General features: G+C 56.0%; 1 protein-coding gene across 1 annotated transcript in view; it reads left to right on the forward strand.

Moving 5' to 3' along the window:
- Window positions 1–554: 554 nt before the first annotated feature.
- LOC140430892 (C-C motif chemokine 18-like) overlaps window positions 555–21,788 on the forward strand; it is a 122,560-nt gene continuing 101,326 nt past the window's right edge. Inside the window, exon 1 of the mRNA XM_072518671.1 lies at window positions 555–733. Coding sequence (XP_072374772.1) covers window positions 667–733 — 67 coding nt within the window. The 5' untranslated portion in view covers window positions 555–666. The remainder of the gene's footprint in view (window positions 734–21,788) is intronic.

Raw genomic sequence — 21,788 nt, forward strand, 5'->3', positions numbered from 1 at the left:
CTTTGGACTGTGGGAGGAAACCGGAGCACCCGGAGGAAACCCACGCACACACGGGGAGGATGTGCAGACTCCGCACAGACAGTGACCCAAGCCGGAACCGAACCTGGGACCCTGGAGCTGTGAAGCAATTGTGCTAACCACCATGCTACCGTGCTGCCCCTTGCTGACACGATGGACAGCGTGGCCTCTTTCTGTGCCGTATGCTTCCTATGATTGTAGCTTCTCTCTGTCCCACGATCCAGTATCACTATTATCCTTGGTGATTAATCTGTGTGTTTGAAGTGCAGATTCCGGGCTCCATTTCTACGGAAACAGTCATTTTGAGGGCAGACAGCTCAGCACAAACGAAACTCCAGCAAAGCTTCACATTCCACCACAGAGCCCCATCTGACGCTGCTTTTCACAAAGAGACTTTACCAAGAATAGGAATCCAAATAATCAGCTTTGTTGAAATTGATGTTGGAATGCAGTAAATCTCCTCTCAATTGAACCCTGACTTGAAACATTTCCAATGTAATAATGCAGCAGGACCACAGTCACATTCCTGTTCTAGTCAAGGCCAGGAAAATTCTCCTGCTTCAGTATAAATAAGGAGTTGTTCCCAGGACACTGCTCACCCGTCTCCTCACCGCTATTGCTCACTTGTGGTGTGAGCAGCCTTGAGGTATGAAGTACTACCTTCACATCGGAATCCTGCTGGGCATTTTCTGGATCAGGGTCACTGATGCTGCAGGTAAACATCGAGGCAGTCACAATCCGGAAAAGTTTCATTCCAATTTAAATAGCTTCTGGCAGTTTCTTGGTATCAAATCAACACTTTGAGGTGAATGTCATTCTTGGCAAGCTGAGTTCCACACAGAACAGGAATGGCATTGCCCAGTGATGTCCAGAATAGAGAGAGGGGACCCCTGCGTCAGAGAGAGAGAGAAAGAGGACATCAGCCAGGGTTCCTGGGTTAGGGAGAGAGGAAATCAGCCAGGGTTCCTGCTCCTGATCATTGTCCGCTGACACCTGGGTTAGACAGAAAGGGGAAATCAGCCAGGGCTCCTGCTCCTCATCACTGTCCAGTAATGAATACGTCAGAGAGATAGAGAGGGAAAATCGACACGGGTTACTGCCCCTGATCCCTGTCCACTGACTCCTGGGTGCGGGAGAGGGGAACTCAGCCAGGGTTCCTGCCCCTGATCACTGTCCACTGACTTCTGGGTTAGGGAGAGGGGAAATCAGCCAGGCTTCCTGCTCCTGATCACTGTCCAATGACCCCTGGGTGCGGGAGAGGGGAAATCAGCCAGGGTTCCTGCTCCTGATCACTGTCCACTGACTCCTGGGTTAGACAGAAAGGGGAAATCAGCCAGGCTTCCTGCTCCTGGGGCGAAATTCTCCCGAAACGGCGCGATGTCCGCCGACTGGCGCCCAAAACGGTGCCAATCAGACGGGCATCGCGCTGCCCCAAAGGTGCGGAATGCTCCGCATCTTTGGGGGCCGAGCCCCAACATTGAGGGGCTAGGCCGGTGCCGGAGGAATTTCCGACCCGCCAGCTGGCGGAAACGGCCTTTGTTGCCCCGCCAGCTGGCGCGGAAATGACATCTCCGGGCGGCGCATGCGCGGGAGAATCAGCGGCCGCTGACAGTTTCCCACGCATGCGCAGTGGAGGGAGTCTCTTCCGCCTCCGCCATGGTGGAGACCGTGGCGGAGGCGGAAGGGAAAGAGTGCCCCCACGGCTCAGGCCTGCCCGCGGATCGGTGGGCCCCGAGCGCGGGCCAGGCCACCGTGGGGGCACCCCCCGGGGCCAGTTCCAATTACGCTGATGCCATGACTCGACTCAAAGAAAATCATGAACAGAAGACGAACACGCTCTTCACCAGACACGCGCTCGCAACGCGTACTCAACTACCTGGTGAGTCAGTCGAGGACTTCAGGAGGGCCCTGACCCATTAGTTCGGGACTGTGACTGTCAGGACATTACAGCTAAGGAGCACTCAGATCTCCTTATGCGGGACTCATTTGTAACTGGGATTGGTTCTGATGTATTCAGGCAGCGGCTCCTAGAAGGGACCACGCGCGACCTCGCAGAGACTAAAACACTAGCGCTCTCCATGACGGTCACCCAATGTCCAGTCCTACACCCCCAATCGCGCGGCCCACTCCTCCAACGCTTCATGGGCCCCACAGGCAGCCGCCCCAGCGGGGGCGCTACCCACCCAATACGCCTGCGCTACCCCTGGGTTAGTGAGGGGGGAAATCAGCCAAGGCTCCTGCCCCTGATCACTGTCCAGTGACTCCTGGGTTAGACAGAAAGGGGAAATCAGCCAGGGCTCCTGCTCCTGATCACTGTCCAGTGACTCCTGGGTTAGACAGAAAGGGGAAATCAGCCAGGGCTCCTGCTCCTGATCACTGTCCAGTGACTCCTGGGTTAGACAGAAAGGGGAAATCAGCCCGGGCTCCTGCTCCTGATCCCTGTCCAGTGACTCCTGGGTTAGTGAGGGGGGAAATCAGCCAGGGCACCTGCTCCTGATCACTGTCCAGTGACTCCTGGGTTAGTGAGGGGGGAAATCAGCCAGGGCTCCTGCTCCTGATCACTGTCCACTGACCCCTGGGTTAGACAGAAAGGGGAAATCAGCCAGGGCTCCTGCTCCTGATCACTGTCCAGTGACTCCTGGGTTAGTGAGTGGGAGAAATCAGCCAGGGCTCCTGCTCCTGATCACTGTCCAGTGACTCCTGGGTTAGACAGAAAGGGGAAATCAGCCAGGGCTCCTGCTCCTGATCCCTGTCCAATGACTCCTGGGTTAGACAGAAAGGGGAAATCAGCCAGGGCTCCTGCTCCTGATCACTGTCCAGTGACTCCTGGGTTAGACAGAAAGGGGAAATCAGCCAGGGCTCCTGCTCCTGATCCCTGTCCAATGACTCCTGGGTTAGTGAGGGGGGAAATCAGCCAGGGCTCCTGCTCCTGATCCCTGTCCAATGACTCCTGGGTTAGACAGAAAGAGGAAATCAGCCAGGGTTCCTGCTCCTGATCACTGTCCAGTGACTCCTGGGTTAGACAGAAAGGGGAAATCAGCCAGGGCTCCTGCTCCTCATCACTGTCCAATGACTCCTGGGTTAGTGAGGGGGGAAATCAGCCAGGGCTCCTGCTCCTGATCACTGACTCCTGGGTTAGACAGAAAGGGGAAATCAACACGGGTTCCTGCTCCTGATCCCTGTCACTAGAAGCAACCTCGCAGAGACTAAAACACTAGTGCTCGCCATAACGGTCACCCTGTGCAATGTCTAGTCCTACGCCCCCAATCGCGCGGCCCACTCCTCCAACGCTTCATGGGCCCCACAGGCAGCCGCCCCAGCGGGAGCGCTACCCACCCAATACGCCTGCGCTACCCCTGGGTTAGTGAGGGGGGAAATCAGCCAGGGCTCCTGCTCCTGATCACTGTCCACTGACTCCTGGGTTAGACAGAAACAGGAAATCAGCCAGGATTCCTGCTCCTGATCACTGTCCACTGACTCCTAGGTGTGGTAAACCATTGTGTTCTGATATTAGGGGTTGTAAGGTAGAAACTGCACTACAGGTTCACCTGTGGCCCCTGCATGCTAGCTCCGCCCAGGAGGCGGATTATAAATATGCGTGGCCTCCAGCTCGCAGCCATTTCGCCAGCTGCTGTGGGAGGCCACACATCTGATACTAATAAACCCTCAGTTTGGATTCAACTTTGTCTCCAATCAAATTGATCGTGCCTCAATTTATTAGTATCAGGCTCAGAAGATGGACCTCCCGATTAAACCAGTTCGCCTGCAGCTGCATCCACACGCAAGCGACGCCAGAAAGGACTTTCAGCACTGGCTAGCTTGTTTTGAAGCGTATATCAAAGCGGCGCCGACCCCTCTTCCAGAGGCTCAGAAGATTCAAATATTGTACTCCAGACTCAGCTCCAAAGTCTTCCCGCTAATCCAGGATGCGCCCAATTATGCTGATGCCATGACTCGACTCAAAGAAAATTATGAATAGAAGACGAACACGCTCTTCGCCAGACACGCACTCGCAACGCGTACTCAACTACCTGGTGAGTCAGTCGAGGACTTCAGGAGGGCCCTGATCCCATTAGTTCGGGACTGTGACTGCCAGGACATTACAGCTAAGGAGCACTCAGATCTCCTTATGCGGGACTCATTTGTAACTGGGATTGGTTCTGATGTATTCAGGCAGCGGCTCCTAGAAGGGACCACGCGCGACCTCGCAGAGACTAAAACACTAGCGCTCTCCATGACGGTCGCCCTGCGCAATGTCCAGTCCTACACCCCCAATCGCACGGCCCACTCCTCCTATGCTTCATAGGCCCCACAGACAGCCGCCCCAGCGGGAGCGCTACCCACCCAATACGCCTGCGCTACCCCTGGGTTAGTGAGGGGGGAAATCAGCCAAGGCTCCTGCTCCTGATCACTGTCCAGTGACTCCTGGGTTAGACAGAAAGGGGAAATCAGCCAAGGCTCCTGCCCCTGATCACTGTCCAGTGACTCCTGGGTTAGACAGAAAGGAGAAATCAGCCAGGGCTCCTGCTCCTGATCACTGTCCAGTGACTCCTGGGTTAGACAGAAAGGGGAAATCAGCCAGGGCTCCTGCTCCTGATCACTGTCCAGTGACTCCTGGGTTAGACAGAAAGGGGAAATCAGCCAGGGCTCCTGATCACTGTCCAATGACTCCTGGGTCAGTGAGGGGGGAAATCAGCCAGGGCACCTGCTCCTGATCCCTGTCCAATGACTCCTGGGTCAGTGAGGGGGGAAATCAGCCAGGGCTCCTGCTCCTGATCACTGTCCAGTGACTCCTGGGTTAGACAGAAAGGGGAAATCAGCCAGGGCTCCTGCTCCTGATCCCTGTCCAATGACTCCTGGGTCAGTGAGGGGGGAAATCAGCCAGGGCTCCTGCTCCTGATCACTGTCCAGTGACTCCTGGGTTAGACAGAAAGGGGAAATCAGCCAGGGCTCCTGCTCCTGATCACTGTCCAGTGACTCCTGGGTTAGACAGAAAGGGGAAATCAGCCAGGGCTCCTGCTCCTGATCACTGTCCAATGACTCCTGGGTTAGTGAGGGGGAAATCAGCCAGGGCTCCTGCTCCTGATCCCTGTCCAATGACTCCTGGGTTAGACAGAAAGGGGAAATCAGCCCGGGCTCCTGCTCCTGATCACTGTCCAGTGACTCCTGGGTTAGACAGAAAGGGGAAATCAGCCAGGGCTCCTGCTCCTGATCACTGTCCAGTGACTCCTGGGTTAGTGAGGGGGGAAATCAGCCCGGGCTCCTGCTCCTGATCCCTGTCCAATGACTCCTGGGTTAGACAGAAAGGGGAAATCAGCCCGGGCTCCTGCTCCTGATCACTGTCCACTGACTCCTGGGTTAGACAGAAAGGGGAAATCAGCCCGGGCTCCTGCTCCTGATCACTGTCCAATGACTCCTGGGTTAGACAGAAAGGGGAAATCAGCCAGGGCTCCTGCTCCTGATCACTGTCCAACGACTCCTGGGTTAGACAGAAAGGGGAAATCAGCCAGGGCTCCTGCTCCTGATCACTGTCCAATGACTCCTGGGTTAGACAGAAAGGGGAAATCAGCCAGGGCTCCTGCTCCTGATCACTGTCCAGTGACTCCTGGGTTAGACAGAAAGGGGAAATCAGCCAGGGCTCCTGCTCCTGATCACTGTCCAGTGACTCCTGGGTTAGACAGAAAGGGGAAATCAGCCAGGGCTCCTGCTCCTGATCACTGTCCAACGACTCATGCTTGATTGCCTGCATGTGTTGGGCAATAGTTTTTAATTAGTAATGTGATGGAATGGAAAATGTAAACATCTAACCTGCTGCTATTTAGTCATTCTGCAACATATCAGATATCAATTTACAAGGTAATTAAGTGTAAATATTCTTTGAATGATATTATAATTTTTAATGCATGTCTAATACTCTACCAGAAAGGAACATCTGACTGATCATCCAACTAAATAGCCTAATCCCGCTTTCCCCATATCCTTCGATTGACTTCACCGTAAGTGCTATATCTAGCCGTCTCTTTAAACATAAAGGGCGGGATTCTCCTTTCCAGGTACTAAGTCCCCACGGCGGCGGGAAAACCGGCGCGAACCACTCCGCCGTCAACAGCCCCCGAAAGTGCGGAATTCTCCCCGGACGGGTTGGCGCCGCACCAGCCGGAGCCATAGCGACTGCGTGAGTTTGCACATGCGCCAAAGGGCCGGCATGATCCCGCGCATGCGTGGAACCGCTGGCGTGTTTTGGTGCATGCGTGGGGGGTTTCTCTTCTCCGCGCTGGACATGGCGTAGCCCTACAGAGGCTGGCGCAGAAAGAAGGAGTGCCCCCACGGCACAGGCCCGCCCGCAGATCGGTGGGCCCCGATCGCGGGCCAGGCCACCGTGGGGGCCCCCTCCGGGGTCGGATCCCCCCGCGACCCCCCGAGGACCGCCCCCGCTGACTTACCTGCCAGGTCCCGCCGTGTCAGACCATGTATAACCCACAAAGGCGGTTCTGGCAAAAAACGGACGGCCGCTCGGCCCATCGGGGCATGGGGAATTTACGGGGGGGCCGCTGCCAACGGCCCCGACCGGCGTGGCATGAACCACGCCCCCACCCGAAAAATTGTGCCGGCGAATATCGCAGCCGACGTCAGGGTGGTGGGGCAGGATTCGTGCTGACCCCCGGGGATTCTCTGACCCGGCGGGGGGGGTCGGAGAATCCTGCTAAAAATGTTTTGGCCTCAACTACTTCCTGTGATACTGAATTTCACAGACTCAACACTCTCTGGGTGAAATAACATCCACTCATCTCAGGCCTTAATGGTTTACCCCGAATCCTCAGACTGTGCCCCCTGGTTCTGGACACACCCACCATCAGGAACATCCTTCCTGCATCTACCCTGGCTTGTCTTGTTAGAATTTTATAGGTTTCTGTGACATCTCCCCTCATTCTTCTGAACTCCAGCGAACGCAATCCTAACTGTTTCAATCTCCCGTCATATATCAGTCCTGACATCCCAGGAATCAGCTTGATAAACCTTCGCTGCACTCCTTCTAGAGCAAGAACATTCTTCCTCAGATAAGGAGGCCAAACCTGTTGCAGTTATACAGGGCCTTTGTGAGGCCACACCTTGAATATTGTGTGCAGTTTTGGTCTCCCAGTTTGACGAAGGACATTAAGCTTTGTGCAGGTAAAGTTAGAAACAGCCTGAGTGAGAGATCCCGAGTGAGAATTGGTCATTTGGAGCAATGAGGTAATGAGGAGCACTGTGGGAGGAGGTGCATTTTCCCTTTTTATTTTCTTTTCTTTCTTCTGGTTTTGTCACTGGTAATCTGCAGGGAGAGATCCAGAGAGCATCCTGGGAATGTAAGTGATATAAAGACGTACCTCATTTCAGGAGATGTGACAAGGAGAACAGAGTGCTGTGTGTGTGGGGGGAGTGGGGGTTAGTGACCAGGAGAAGCAGAGTGCTGTGTGGGGTGATTAGTGACCAGGAGAAGCAGAGTGCTGTGTGGTGGGATTAGTGACCAGGAGAAGCAGAGTGCTGTGTGGTGAGATTAGTGACCAGGAGAAGCAGAGTGTTGTGTGGTGGGATTAGTGACCAGGAGAAGCAGAGTGCTGTGTGGGGGGGATAGTGACCAGGAGAAGCAGAGTGCTGTGTGGGGGGATTATTGAGCAGGAGATGCAGAGTGCTGTGTGGGGGATTAGTGAGCAGGAGAAGCAGAGTGCTGTGTGGGGGATTAGTGAGCAGGAGAAGCAGAGTGCTGTGTGGGGGGGTTAGTGACCAGGAGAAGCAGAGCGCTGTGTGGGTGAGATTAGTGACCAGGAGAAGCAGAGTGCTGTGTGGGGGGATTAGTGATCAGGAGAAGCAGAGTGCTGTGTGGGGGGATTAGTGACCAGGAGAAGCAGAGTGCTGTGTGGGGGGGTTAGTGACCAGGAGAAGCAGAGTGCTGTGTGGTGGGATTAGTGATCAGGAGAAGCAGAGTGCTGTGTGGGGGGATTAGGGACCGGGAGAAGCAGAGTGCTGTGTGGGGGGATTAGGGACCGGGAGAAGCAGAGTGCAGTGTGGGGGATAAGTGACCAGGAGAAGCAGAGTGCTGTGTGGGGGGGTTAGTGATCAGGAGAAGCAGAGTGCTGTGTGGGGGGATTAGGGACCGGGAGAAGCAGAGTGCTGTGTTGGGGATTAGTGACCAGGAGAAGCAGAGTGCTGTGTGGGGGATAAGTGACCAGGAGAAGCAGAGTGCTGTGTGGGGGGATTAGGGACCGGGAGAAGCAGAGTGCTGTGTGGGGGATAAGTGACCAGGAGAAGCAGAGTGCTGTGTGGGGGGGTTAGTGATCAGGAGAAGCAGAGTGCTGTGTGGGGGGATTAGGGACCGGGAGAAGCAGAGTGCTGTGTTGGGGATTAGTGACCAGGAGAAGCAGAGTGCTGTGAGGAGGGATTAGTGACCAGGAGAAGCAGAGTGCTGTGTCGGGGGATTAGGGACCGGGAGAAGTAGAGTGCTGTGTGGGGGGTTTAGTGACCAGGAGAACCAGAGTGCTGTGTGGGGGGGGATTAGTGACCAGGAGAAGCAGAGTGCTGTGTGGGGGGTTTAGTGACCAGGAGAACCAGAGTGCTGTGTGGGGGGATTAGTGACCAGGAGAAGCAGAGTCCTGTGTGGGGGGATTAGGGACCGGGAGAAGTAGAGTGCTGTGTGGGGGGTTTAGTGACCAGGAGAAGCAGAGTGCTGTGTGGGGGGATTAGGGACCGGGAGAAGTAGAGTGCTGTGTTGGGGATTAGTGACCAGGAGAAGCAGAGTGCTGTGTGGGGGGATTAGGCACCGGGAGAAGCAGAGTGCTCTGTGTGGGGGGTTAGTGACCAGGAGAAGCAGAGTGCTGTGTGGGGGGATTAGTGAACAGGAGAAGCAGAGTGCTGTGTGGGGGGTTAGGGACCGGGAGAAGGAGAGTGCTGTGCGGAGAGGGAGTAGTGACCAGGAGAAGCAGAGTGCTGTGTGAAGGGATTAGGCACCGGGAGAAGCAGAGTGCTGTGTGGGGGGGGTTAGTGACCAGAAGAAGCAGAGTGCTGTGTGGGGGGTTAGTGACCAGGAGAAGCAGAGTGCTGTGTGGTGGGAGTAGTGACCAGGAGAAGCAGAGTGCTGTGTGGGGGATTAGTGACCAGGAGAAGCAGAGTGCTGTGTGTGGCTGATTAGTGACCAGGAGAAGCAGAGTGCTGTGTGGGGGGATTAGGGACCGGGAGAAGTAGAGTGCTGTGTGGGGGGTTTAGTGACCAGGAGAACCAGAGTGCTGTGTGGGGGGATTAGTGACCAGGAGAAGCAGAGTGCTGTGTGGTGGCAGTAGTGACCAGGAGAAGCAGAGTGCTGTGTGGGGGGATTAGGGATCGGGAGAAGCAGAGTGCTGTGTGGGGGGTTTAGTGACCAGGAGAAGCAGAGTGCTGTGTGGGGGGATTAGTGACCAGGAGAAGCAGAGTGCTGTGTGGGGGGTTTAGTGACCAGGAGAACCAGAGTGCTGTGTGGGGGGATTAGTGACCAGGAGAAGCAGAGTGCTGTGTGGTGGCAGTAGTGACCAGGAGAAGCAGAGTGCTGTGTGGGGGGATTAGGGATCGGGAGAAGCAGAGTGCTGTGTGGGGGATTAGTGACCAGGAGAAGCAGAGTGCTGTGTTGGGGATTAGTGACCAGGAGAAGCAGAGTGCTGTGTGGGGGATTAGTGACCAGGAGAAGGAGAGTGCTGTGTGGGGGATTAGTGACCAGGAGAAGCAGAGTGCTGTGTTGGGGATTAGTGAGCAGGAGAAGCAGATTGCTGTATGGGGGGTTAGTGACCAGGAGAAGCAGAGTGCTGTGTGGGGGATTAGTGACCAGGAGAAGCAGAGTGCTGTGTGGGAGGATTAGTGACCAGGAGAAGCAGAGTGCTGTGTGTGGGGGGGGGGGTGGGAACGGGGGGGGGGGGGGGGCTGTTAGTGACCAGGAGAAGCAGAGTGCTGTGTGGTGGGATTAGTGACCAGGAGAAGCAGAGTGTTGTGTGGGGGGATGAGGGTCCGGGAGAAGCAGAGTGCTGTGTGGGGGGATTCGGCACCGGGAGAAGCAGAGTGCTGTGTGGAGGATTAGTGACCAGGAGAAGCAGAGTGCTGTGTGGGGGGATTAAGGACCGGGAGAAGCAGAGTGCTCTGTGGGGGATTAGTGACCTGGAGAAGCAGAGTGCTGTGTGGGGGATTAGTGACCAGGAGAAGCAGACTGCTGTGTGGGGGGGTTAGTGACCAGGAGAAGCAGAGTGCTGTGTGGTGGGATTAGTGACCAGGAGAAGCAGAGTGCTGTGTGGGGGATTAGTGACCAGGAGAAGCAGAGTGCTGCGTGTGTGGGGGGAGTGGGGGTTAGTGAGCAGGAGAAGCAGAGTGCTGTGTGGGGGTTGAGTGACCAGGAGAAGCAGAGTGCTGTGTGGGGGATTAGTGACCAGGAGAAGCAGAGTGCTGTGTGGGGGATTAGTGACCAGGAGAAGCAGAGTGCTGTGTGGGGGATTAGTGACCAGGAGAAGCAGAGTGCTGCGTGTGTGGGGGGAGTGGGGGTTAGTGAGCAGGAGAAGCAGAGTGCTGTGTGGGGGTTTAGTGACCAGGAGAAGCAGAGTGCTGTGTGGGGGATTAGTGACCAGGAGAAGCAGAGTGCTGTGTGGGGGATTAGTGACCAGGAGAAGCAGAGTGCTTTGTGGGGGATTAGTGACCAGGAGAAGCAGAGTGCTGTGTGGGGGGGTTAGTGACCAGTGAGAAGCAGAGTGCTGCGTGTGGGGGGGGAGTGGGGGTTAGTGAGCAGGAGAAGCAGAGGGCTGTGTGGGGGTTTAGTGACCAGGAGAAGCAGAGTGCTGTGTGGGGTGATTAGTGACCAGGAGAAGCAGAGTGCTGTGTGTGGTGATTAGTGACCAGGAGAAGCAGAGTGCTGTGTGGGGGATTAGTGACCAGGAGAAGCAGAGTGCTGCGTGTGTGGGGGGAGTGGGGGTTAGTGAGCAGGAGAAGCAGAGTGCTGTGTGGGGGTTTAGTGACCAGGAGAAGCAGAGTGCTGTGTGGGGGATTTGTGACCAGGAGAAGCAGAGTGCTGTGTGGGGGATTAGTGACCAGGAGAAGCAGAGTGCTGTGTGGGGGATTAGTGACCAGGAGAAGCAGAGTGCTGTGTGGGGGGGTTAGTGACCAGGAGAAGCAGAGTGCTGTGTGGGGGATTAGTGACCAGGAGAAGCAGAGTGCGGCGTGTGTGGGGGGAGTGGGGATTAGTGAGCAGGAGAAGCAGAGTGCTGTGTGGGGGTTTAGTGACCAGGAGAAGCAGAGTGCTGTGTGGTGGGATTAGTGACCAGGAGAAGCAGAGTGCTGTGTGGGGTGATTAGTGACCAGGAGAAGCAGAGTGCTGCGTGTGTGGGGGGAGTGGGGGTTAGTGAGCAGGAGAAGCAGAGTGCTGTGTGGGGGATTAGTGACCAGGAGAAGCAGAGTGCTGTGTGGGGTGATTAGTGACCAGGAGATGCAGAGTGCTGTGTGGTGGGATTAGTGACCAGGAGAAGCAGAGTGCTGTGTGGGGGATTAGTGACCAGGAGAAGCAGAGTGCTGTGTGGTGGGATTAGTGACCAGGAGAAGCAGAGTGCTGTGTGGGGGATTAGTGCCCAGGAGAAGCAGAGTGCTGTGTGGGGGGCTTAGTGACCAGGAGAAGCAGAGTGCTGTGTGGTGGGATTAGTGACCAGGAGAAGCAGAGTGCTGTGTGGGGGATTAGTGCCCAGGAGAAGCAGAGTGCTGTGTGGGGGGCTTAGTGACCAGGAGAAGCAGAGTGCTGTGTGGGGGAGATTAGTGACCAGGAGAAGCAGAGTGCTGTGTGGGGAATTAGTGACCAGGAGAAGCAGAGTGCTGTGTGGGGGTTTAGTTGCCAGGAGAAGCAGAGTGCTGTGTGGGGGAAGGTAAGTGACCAGGAGAAGCAGAGTGCTGTGTGTCGGTATTAGTGACCAGGAGAAGAATGGTGCTGTGTGGGGGGATTAGTGATCAGGAGAAGCAGAGTGCTGTGTGGGGGGATTAGTGATCAGGAGAAGCAGAGTGCTGTGTGGGGGGATTAGTGACCAGGAGAAGCAGAGTGCTGTGTGGGGGGATTAGTGACCAGGAGAAGCAGAGTGCTGTGTTGGGGGATTAGTGATCAGGAGCAGCAGAGTGCTGTGTGGGGGGATTAGTGACCAGGAGAAGCAGAGTGCTGTGTGGTGGGATTAATGACCAGGAGAAGCAGAGAGCAGTGTGGGGGGATCAGTGACCAGGAGAAGCAGAGTGCTGTGTGGGGGGATTAGGGACGGGGAGAAGCAGAGAGCAGTGTGGGGGAGATTAGTGACCAGGAGAAGCAGAGTGCTGTCTGGGGGAAGGTAAGTGACGTGGAGAAGCAGAATGCTGAGTGGGCGTGGGATTAGTGACCAGGGGATGCAGAGAGCAGTGTGGGGGGATTAGTGACCAGGAGAAGCAGAGTGCTGTTTGGGGGATTAGTGACCAGGAGAAGCAGAGTGCTGTGTGGGGGTGATTAGTGACCAGGAGAAGCAGAGTGCTGTGTGGGGGGATTAATGACCAGGAGAAGCAGAGTGCTGTGTGGGGGATTAGTGACCAGGAGAAGCAGAGTGCTGTGTTGGGGATTAGTGAGCAGGAGAAGCAGATTGCTGTATGGGGGGGGGGGGGGTTAGTGACCAGGAGAAGCAGAGTGCTGTGTGGGGGATTAGTGACCAGGAGAAGCAGAGTGCTGTGTGGTGGGAGTAGTGACCACGAGAAGCAGAGTGCTGTGTGGGGGGATTAGGGACCGGGAGAAGGAGAGTGCTGTGTGGGTGGATTAGGGTCCGGGAGAAGGAGAGTGCTGTGTGGTGGGAGTAGTGACCAGGAGAAGCAGAGTGCTGTGTGGGGGGATGAGGGACCGGGAGAAGCAGAGTGCTGTGTGGGGCATTAGTGACCAGGAGAAGCAGAGTGCTGTGTGGGGGTGATTAGTGACCAGGAGAAGCAGAGTGCTGTGTGGGGGGATTAGTGACCAGGAGAAGCAGAGTGCTGTGTGGGGGATAAGTGACCAGGAGAAGCAGAGTGCTGTGTGGGGGATTAGTGACCAGGAGAAGCAGAGTACTGTGTGGGGGATTAGTGACCAGGAGAAGCAGAGTGCAGTGTGGGGGATTAGTGACCAGGAGAAGCAGAGTGCTGTGTGGGGGGGTTAGTGACCAGGAGAAGCAGAGCGCTGTGTGCGGGTCATTAGTGACCAGGAGAGGCAGAGTGCTGTGTGTGTGGGGGGAGTGGGGATTAGTGACCAGGAGAAGCAGAGTGCTGTGTGTCGGTGATTAGTGACCAGGAGAAGCAGAGTGCTGTGTGGGGGGTGATTAGTGACCAGAAGAAGTAGAGTGCTGTGTGTGGCTGATTAGTGACCAGGAGAAGCAGAGTGCTGTGTGGGGGAAGGTATGTGACGTGGAGAAGTAGAGTGCTGAGTGGGCGTGGGATTAGTGACCAGGGGATGCAGAGAGCAGTGTGGGGGATTAGTGACCAGGAGAAGCAGAGTGCTGTGTGGGGGGTTTAGTGACCAGGAGAACCAGAGTGCTGTGTGGGGGGATTAGTGACCAGGAGAAGCAGAGTGCTGTGTGGGGGTGATTAGTGACCAGGAGAATCAGAGTGCTGTGTGGGGGTGATTAGTGACCAGGAGAAGCAGAGTGCTGTGTGGGGGATTAGTGACCAGGAGAAGCAGAGTGCTGTGTGGGGGTGATTAGTGACCAGGAGAAGCAGAGTGCTGTGTGGGGGTGATTAGTGACCAGGAGAATCAGAGTGCTGTGTGGGGGATTAGTGACCAGGAGAAGCAGAGTGCTGTGTGGGGGTGATTAGTGACCAGGAGAAGCAGAGTGCTGTGTGGGGGATTAGTGACCAGGAGGAGCAGAGTGCTGTGTTAGGGATTAGTGAGCAGGAGAAGCAGATTGCTGTATGGGGGGGTTAGTGACCAGGAGAAGCAGAGTGCTGTGTGGGGGATTAGTGACCAGGAGAAGCAGAGTGCTGTGTGGGGGGATTAGTGTCCAGGAGAAGCAGAGTGCTGTGTGGTGGGTTTAGGGAGCGGGAGAAGCACAGTGGTGTGTGGGGGGATTAGTGACCAGGAGAAGCAGAGTGCTGTGTGGGGGGATTAGGCACCGGGAAAAGCAGAGTGCTGTGTGGGGGATTAGTGACCAGGAGAAGCAGAGTGCTGTGTGGGGGTTAGGGACCGGGAGAAGCAGAGTGCTGTGTGGGGGGATTAGTGACCTGGAGAAGCAGAGTGCTGTGTGGGGGGATTAGTGACCAGGAGAAGCAGAATGCTGTCTGGGGGGGATTAGTGACGAGGAGAAGCAGAGTGCTGTGTGGGGGGATTAAGGACTGGGAGAAGCAGAGTGCTGTGTGGGGGATTAGTGACCAGGAGAAGCAGAGTGCTGTGTGGGGGATTAGTGACCAGGAGAAGCAGAGTGCTGTGTGGGGGGTTAGGGACCGGGAGAAGCAGAGTGCTGTGTGGGGGGATTAGTGACCAGGAGAAGCAGAGTGCTGTGTGGGGGATTAGTGACCAGGAGAAGCAGAGTGCTGTGTGGGGGGTTAGTGACCAGGAGAAGCAGAGTGCTGTGTGGTGGGATTAGTGACCAGGAGAAGCAGAGTGCTGTGTGGGGGATTAGTGACCAGGGGAAGCAGAGTGCTGTGTGTGTGGGGGGAGTGGGGGTAAGTGAGCAGGAGAAGCAGAGTGCTGTGTGGGGGTTTAGTGACCAGGAGAAGCAGAGTGCTGTGTGGGGGAAGGTAAGTGACCAGGAGAAGCAGAGTGCTGTGTGTCGGTATTAGTGACCAGGAGAAGCATGGTGCTGTGTGGGGGTAGGTACGTGACCAGGAGAAGCAGAGTGCTGTGTGGGGGGATTAGTGACGAGGAGAAGCAGAGTGCTGTGTGGGGGGATTAGTGACCAGGAGAAGCAGAGTGCTGTGTGGGGGGATTAGAGATCAGGAGAAGCATAGTGCTGTGTGGGGGGATTAGTGACCAGGAGAAGCAGAGTGCTGTCTGGTGGGATTCGTGACCAGGAGAAGCAGAGAGCAGTGTGGGGGGATCAGTGACCAGGAGAAGCAGAGTGCTGTGTGGGGGGATGAGGGACCGGGAGAAGCAGAGTGCTGTGTGGGGGGATGAGGGACCGGGAGAAGCAGAGTGCTGTGTGGGGGATTAGTGACCAGGCGAAGCAGAGTGCTGTGTGGGGGGATTAGTGACCAGGAGAAGCAGAGTGCTGTGTGGGGGATTAGTGACCAGGTGAAGCAGAGTGCTGTGTGGGGGGATGAGGGACCGGGAGAAGCAGAGTGCTGTGTGGGGGGATTCGTGACCAGGCGAAGCAGAGTGCTGTGTGGGGGGATGAGGGACCGGGAGAAGCAGAGTGCTGTGTGGGGGATTAGTGACCAGGCGAAGCAGAGTGCTGTGTGGGGGGATTAGTGACCAGGAGAAGCAGAGTGCTGTGTGGGGGGATTAGTGACCAGGAGAAGCAGAGTGCTGTGTGGGCGAAGGTAAGTGACGTGGAGAAGCAGAATGCTGAGTGGGCGTGGGATTAGTGACCAGGGGATGCAGAGAGCAGTGTGTGGGGATTAGTGACCAGGAGAAGCAGAGTGCTGTGTGGGGGGATTAGGGACCGGGAGAAGCAGAGTGCTGTGTGGGGGATTAGTGATCAGGAGAAGCAGAGTGCTGTGTGGGGGGATTAGTGACCAGGAGAAGCAGAGTGCTGTGTGGGGGGATTAGTGACCAGGAGAAACAGAGTGCTGTGTGGGGGATTAGTGACCAGAAGAAGCAGAGTGCTGTGTGGGGGGATTAGTGTCCAGGAGAAGCAGAGTGCTGTGTGGTGGGTTTAGGGAGCGGGAGAAGCACAGTGGTGTGTGGGGGGATTAGTGACCAGGAGAAGCAGAGTGCTGTGTGGTGGGATTAGTGACCAGGAGAAGCAGAGTGTTGTTAGGGGGGATTAGGGTCCGGGAGAAGCAGAGTGCTGTGTGGGAGATTAGTGACCAGGAGAAGCAGAGAGCTGTGTGGGGGATTAGTGACCAGGAGAAGCAGAATGCTGTGTGGGGGGGATTAGTGACGAGGAGAAGCAGAGTGCTGTGTGGGGGGATTAAGGACTGGGAGAAGCAGAGTGCTGTGTGGGGGATTAGTGACCTGGAGAAGCAGAGTGCTGTGTGGGGGGATTAGTGACCAGGAGACGCAGAATGCTGTGTGGGGGGGGGATTAGTGACGAGGAGAAGCAGAGTGCTGTGTGGGGGGATTAAGGACTGGGAGAAGCAGAGTGCTGTGTGGGGGATTAGTGACCAGGAGAAGCAGAGTGCTGTGTGGGGGATTAGTGACCAGGAGAAGCAGAGTGCTGTGTGGGGGGTTAGGGACCGGGAGAAGCAGAGTGCTGTGTGGGGGGATTAGTGACCAGGAGAAGCAGAGTGCTGTGTGGGGGATTAGTGACCAGGAGAAGCAGAGTGCTGTGTGGGGGGGTTAGTGACCAGGAGAAGCACAGTGCTGTGTGGTGGGATTAGTGACCAGGAGAAGCAGAGTGCTGTGTGGGGGATTAGTGACCAGGAGAAGCAGATTGCTGTGTGTGTGGGGGGAGTGGGGGTTAGTGAGCAGGAGAAGCAGAGTGCTGTGTGGGGGTTTAGTGACCAGGAGAAGCAGAGTGCTGTGTGTGGGGGGATTAGTGACCAGGAGAAGCAGAGTGCTGTGTGGGGGATTAGTGACCAGGAGAAGCAGAGTGCTGTGTGGTGGGATTAGTGACCAGGAGAAGCAGAGTGCTGCGTGTGTGGGGGGAGTGGGGGTTAGTGAGCAGGAGAAGCAGAGTGCTGTGTGGGGGATTAGTGACCAGGAGAAGCAGAGTGCTGTGTGGGGTGATTAGTGACCAGGAGAAGCAGAGTGCTGTGTGGTGGGATTAGTGACCAGGAGAAGCAGAGTGCTGTGTGGGGTGATTAGTGACCAGGAGAAGCAGAGTGCTGTGTGGTGGGATTAGTGACCAGGAGAAGCAGAGTGCTGTGTGGGGGATTAGTGCCCAGGAGAAGCAGAGTGCTGTGTGGGGGGCTTAGTGACCAGGAGAAGCAGAGTGCTGTGTGGGGGAGATTAGTGACCAGGAGAAGCAGAGTGCTGTGTGGGGAATTAGTGACCAGGAGAAGCAGAGTGCTGTGTGTCGGTATTATTGACCAGGAGAAGCATGGTGCTGTGTGGGGGTAGGTACGTGACCAGGAGAAGCAGAGTGCTGTGTGGGGGGGATTAGTGACCAGGAGAAGCAGAGTGCTGTGTGGGGGGATTAGTGACCAGGAGAAGCAGAGTGCTGTGTTGGGGGATTAGTGATCAGGAGCAGCAGAGTGCTGTGTGGGGGGATTAGTGACCAGGAGAAGCAGAGTGCTGTGTGGTGGGATTAGTGACCAGGAGAAGCAGAGAGCAGTGTGGGGGGATCAGTGACCAGGAGAAGCAGAGTGCTGTGTGGGGGGATTAGGGACCGGGAGAAGCAGAGAGCTGTCTGGGGGAAGGTAAGTGACGTGGAGAAGCAGAATGCTGAGTGGGCGTGGGATTAGTGACCAGGGGATGCAGAGAGCAGTGTGGGGGGTTAGGGACCGGGAGAAGCAGAGTGCTGTGTGGGGGGATTAGTGACCAGGAGAAGCAGAGTGCTGTGTGGGGGATTAGTGATCAGGAGAAGCAGAGTGCTGTGTGGGGGGGTTAGTGACCAGGAGAAGCAGAGTGCTGTGTGGTGGGATTAGTGACCAGGAGAAGCAGAGTGCTGTGTGGGGGATTAGTGACCAGGAGAAGCAGAGTGCTGTGTGTGTGGGGGGAGTGGGGGTTAGTGAGCAGGAGAAGCAGAGTGCTGTGTGGGGGTTTAGTGACCAGGAGAAGCAGAGTGCTGTGTGTGGGGGGATTAGTGACCAGGAGAAGCAGAGTGCTGTGTGGGGGATTAGTGACCAGGAGAAGCAGAGTGCTGTGTGGTGGGATTAGTGACCAGGAGAAGCAGAGTGCTGCGTGTGTGGGGGGAGTGGGGGTTAGTGAGCAGGAGAAGCAGAGTGCTGTGTGGGGGATTAGTGACCAGGAGAAGCAGAGTGCTGTGTGGGGTGATTAGTGACCAGGAGAAGCAGAGTGCTGTGTGGTGGGATTAGTGACCAGGAGAAGCAGAGTGCTGTGTGGTGGGATTAGTGACCAGGAGAAGCAGAGTGCTGTGTGGTGGGATTAGTGACCAGGAGAAGCAGAGTGCTGTGTGGTGGGATTAGTGACCAGGAGAAGCAGAGTGCTGTGTGGTGGGATTAGTGACCAGGAGAAGCAGAGTGCTGTGTGGGGGATTAGTGACCAGGAGAAGCAGAGTGCTGTGTGGGGGATTAGTGCCCAGGAGAAGCAGAGTGCTGTGTGGGGGGCTTAGTGACCAGGAGAAGCAGAGTGCTGTGTGGGGGAGATTAGTGACCAGGAGAAGCAGAGTGCTGTGTGGGGAATTAGTGACCAGGAGAAGCAGAGTGCTGTGTGTCGGTATTATTGACCAGGAGAAGCATGGTGCTGTGTGGGGGTAGGTACGTGACCAGGAGAAGCAGAGTGCTGTGTGGGGGGGATTAGTGACCAGGAGAAGCAGAGTGCTGTGTGGGGGGATTAGTGACCAGGAGAAGCAGAGTGCTGTGTTGGGGGATTAGTGATCAGGAGCAGCAGAGTGCTGTGTGGGGGGATTAGTGACCAGGAGAAGCAGAGTGCTGTGTGGTGGGATTAGTGACCAGGAGAAGCAGAGAGCAGTGTGGGGGGATCAGTGACCAGGAGAAGCAGAGTGCTGTGTGGGGGGATTAGGGACCGGGAGAAGCAGAGAGCAGTGTGGGGGAGATTAGTGACCAGGAGAAGCAGAGTGCTGTCTGGGGGAAGGTAAGTGACGTGGAGAAGCAGAATGCTGAGTGGGCGTGGGATTAGTGACCAGGGGATGCAGAGAGCAGTGTGGGGGTACTAGTGACCAGGAGAACCAGAGTGCTGTGTGGGGGGATTAGTGACCAGGAGAAGAAGAGTGCTGTGTGGTGGGAGTAGTGACCAGGAGAAGCAGAGTCATGTGTGCGGGGATTAGGGATGGGAGAAGCAGAGTGCTGTTTGGGGGATTAGTGACCAGGAGAAGCAGAGTGCTGTGTGGGGGTGATTAGTGACCAGGAGAAGCAGAGTGCTGTGTGGGGGGATTAATGACCAGGAGAAGCAGAGTGCTGTGTGGGGGATTAGTGACCAGGAGAAGCAGAGTGCTGTGTGGGGGATTAGTGACCAGGAGAAGCAGAGTGCTGTGTTGGGGATTAGTGAGCAGGAGAAGCAGATTGCTGTATGGGGGTGGGGGGGGGGGGTTAGTGACCAGGAGAAGCAGAGTGCTGTGTGGGGGATTAGTGACCAGGAGAAGCAGAGTGCTGTGTGGTGGGAGTAGTGACCACGAGAAGCAGAGTGCTGTGTGGGGGGATTAGGGACCGGGAGAAGGAGAGTGCTGTGTGGTGGGAGTAGTGACCAGGAGAAGCAGAGTGCTGTGTGGGGGATAAGTGACCAGGAGAAGCAGAGTGCTGTGTGGGGGATAAGTGACCAGGAGAAGCAGAGTGCTGTGTGGGGGATAAGTGACCAGGAGAAGCAGAGTGCTGTGTGGGGGATTAGTGACCAGGAGAAGCAGAGTACTGTGTGGGGGATTAGTGACCAGGAGAAGCAGAGTGCTGTGTGGGGGATTAGTGACCAGGAGAAGCAGAGTGCTGTGTGGGGGATAAGTGACCAGGAGAAGCAGAGTGCTGTGTGGGGGATTAGTGACCAGGAGAAGCAGAGTACTGTGTGGGGGATTAGTGACCAGGAGAAGCAGAGTGCTGTGTGGGGGATTAGTGACCAGGAGAAGCAGAGTGCTGTGTGGGGGATTAGTGACCAGGAGAAGCAGAGTGCTGTGTGGGGGGGTTAGTGACCAGGAGAAGCAGAGCGCTGTGAGCGGGTCATTAGTGACCAGGAGAGGCAGAGTGCTGTGTGTGTGGGGGGAGTGGGGCTTAGTGACCAGGAGAAGCAGAGTGCTGTGTGTCGGTGATTAGTGACCAGGAGAAGCAGAGTGCTGTGTGGGGTGTGATTAGTGACCAGGAGAAGTAGAGTGCTGTGTGTGGCTGATTAGTGACCAGGAGAAGCAGAGTGCTGTGTGGGGGAAGGTATGTGACGTGGAGAAGTAGAGTGCTGAGTGGGCGTGGGATTAGTGACCAGGGGATGCAGAGAGCAGTGTGGGGGATTAGTGACCAGGAGAAGCAGAGTGCTGTGTGGGGGGTTTAGTGACCAGGAGAACCAGAGTGCTGTGTGGGGGGATTAGTGACCAGGAGAAGCAGAGTGCTGTGTGGAGGGGGTAGTGACCTGGAGAAGCAGAGTGCTGTGTGGGGGGATTAGGGACCGGGAGAAGCAGAGTGCTGTGTGGGGGATTAGTGACCAGGAGAAGCAGAGTGCTGTGTGGGGGTGATTAGTGACCAGGAGAAGCAGAGTGCTGTGTGGGGGATTAGTGACCAGTAGAAGCAGAGTGCTGTGTGTGGGATTAGTGACCAGGAGGAGCAGAGTGCTGTGTTAGGGATTAGTGAGCAGGAGAAGCAGATTGCTGTATGGGGGGGTTAGTGACCAGGAGAAGCAGAGTGCTGTGTGGGGGATTAGTGACCAGGAGAAGCAGAGTGCTGTGTGGGGGATTAGTGACCAGGAGAAGCAGAGTACTGTGTGGGGGATTAGTGACCAGGAGAAGCAGAGTGCTGTGTGGGGGATTAGTGACCAGGAGAAGCAGAGTGCTGTGTGGGGGATAAGTGACCAGGAGAAGCAGAGTGCTGTGTGGGGGATTAGTGACCAGGAGAAGCAGAGTACTGTGTGGGGGATTAGTGACCAGGAGAAGCAGAGTGCTGTGTGGGGGATTAGTGACCAGGAGAAGCAGAGTGCTGTGTGGGGGATTAGTGACCAGGAGAAGCAGAGTGCTGTGTGGGGGGGTTAGTGACCAGGAGAAGCAGAGCGCTGTGTGCGGGTCATTAGTGACCAGGAGAGGCAGAGTGCTGTGTGTGTGGGGGGAGTGGGGATTAGTGACCAGGAGAAGCAGAGTGCTGTGTGTCGGTGATTAGTGACCAGGAGAAGCAGAGTGCTGTGTGGGGGGTGATTAGTGACCAGGAGAAGTAGAGTGCTGTGTGTGGCTGATTAGTGACCAGGAGAAGCAGAGTGCTGTGTGGGGGAAGGTATGTGACGTGGAGAAGTAGAGTGCTGAGTGGGCGTGGGATTAGTGACCAGGGGATGCAGAGAGCAGTGTGGGGGATTAGTGACCAGGAGAAGCAGAGTGCTGTGTGGGGGGTTTAGTGACCAGGAGAACCAGAGTGCTGTGTGGGGGGATTAGTGACCAGGAGAAGCAGAGTGCTGTGTGGAGGGGGTAGTGACCTGGAGAAGCAGAGTGCTGTGTGGGGGGATTAGGGACCGGGAGAAGCAGAGTGCTGTGTGGGGGATTAGTGACCAGGAGAAGCAGAGTGCTGTGTGGGGGTGATTAGTGACCAGGAGAAGCAGAGTGCTGTGTGGGGGATTAGTGACCAGTAGAAGCAGAGTGCTGTGTGTGGGATTAGTGACCAGGAGGAGCAGAGTGCTGTGTTAGGGATTAGTGAGCAGGAGAAGCAGATTGCTGTATGGGGGGGTTAGTGACCAGGAGAAGCAGAGTGCTGTGTGGGGGATTAGTGACCAGGAGAAGCAGAGTGCTGTGTGGGGGGATTAGTGTCCAGGAGAAGCAGAGTGCTGTGTGGTGGGTTTAGGGAGCGGGAGAAGCACAGTGGTGTGTGGGAGGATTAGTGACCAGTAGAAGCAGAGTGCTGTGTGGTGGGATTAGTGA

Source organism: Scyliorhinus torazame, chromosome 10, assembly GCF_047496885.1.
Source record: "Scyliorhinus torazame isolate Kashiwa2021f chromosome 10, sScyTor2.1, whole genome shotgun sequence".
NCBI classification, from domain to species: Eukaryota; Metazoa; Chordata; class Chondrichthyes; order Carcharhiniformes; family Scyliorhinidae; genus Scyliorhinus; species Scyliorhinus torazame.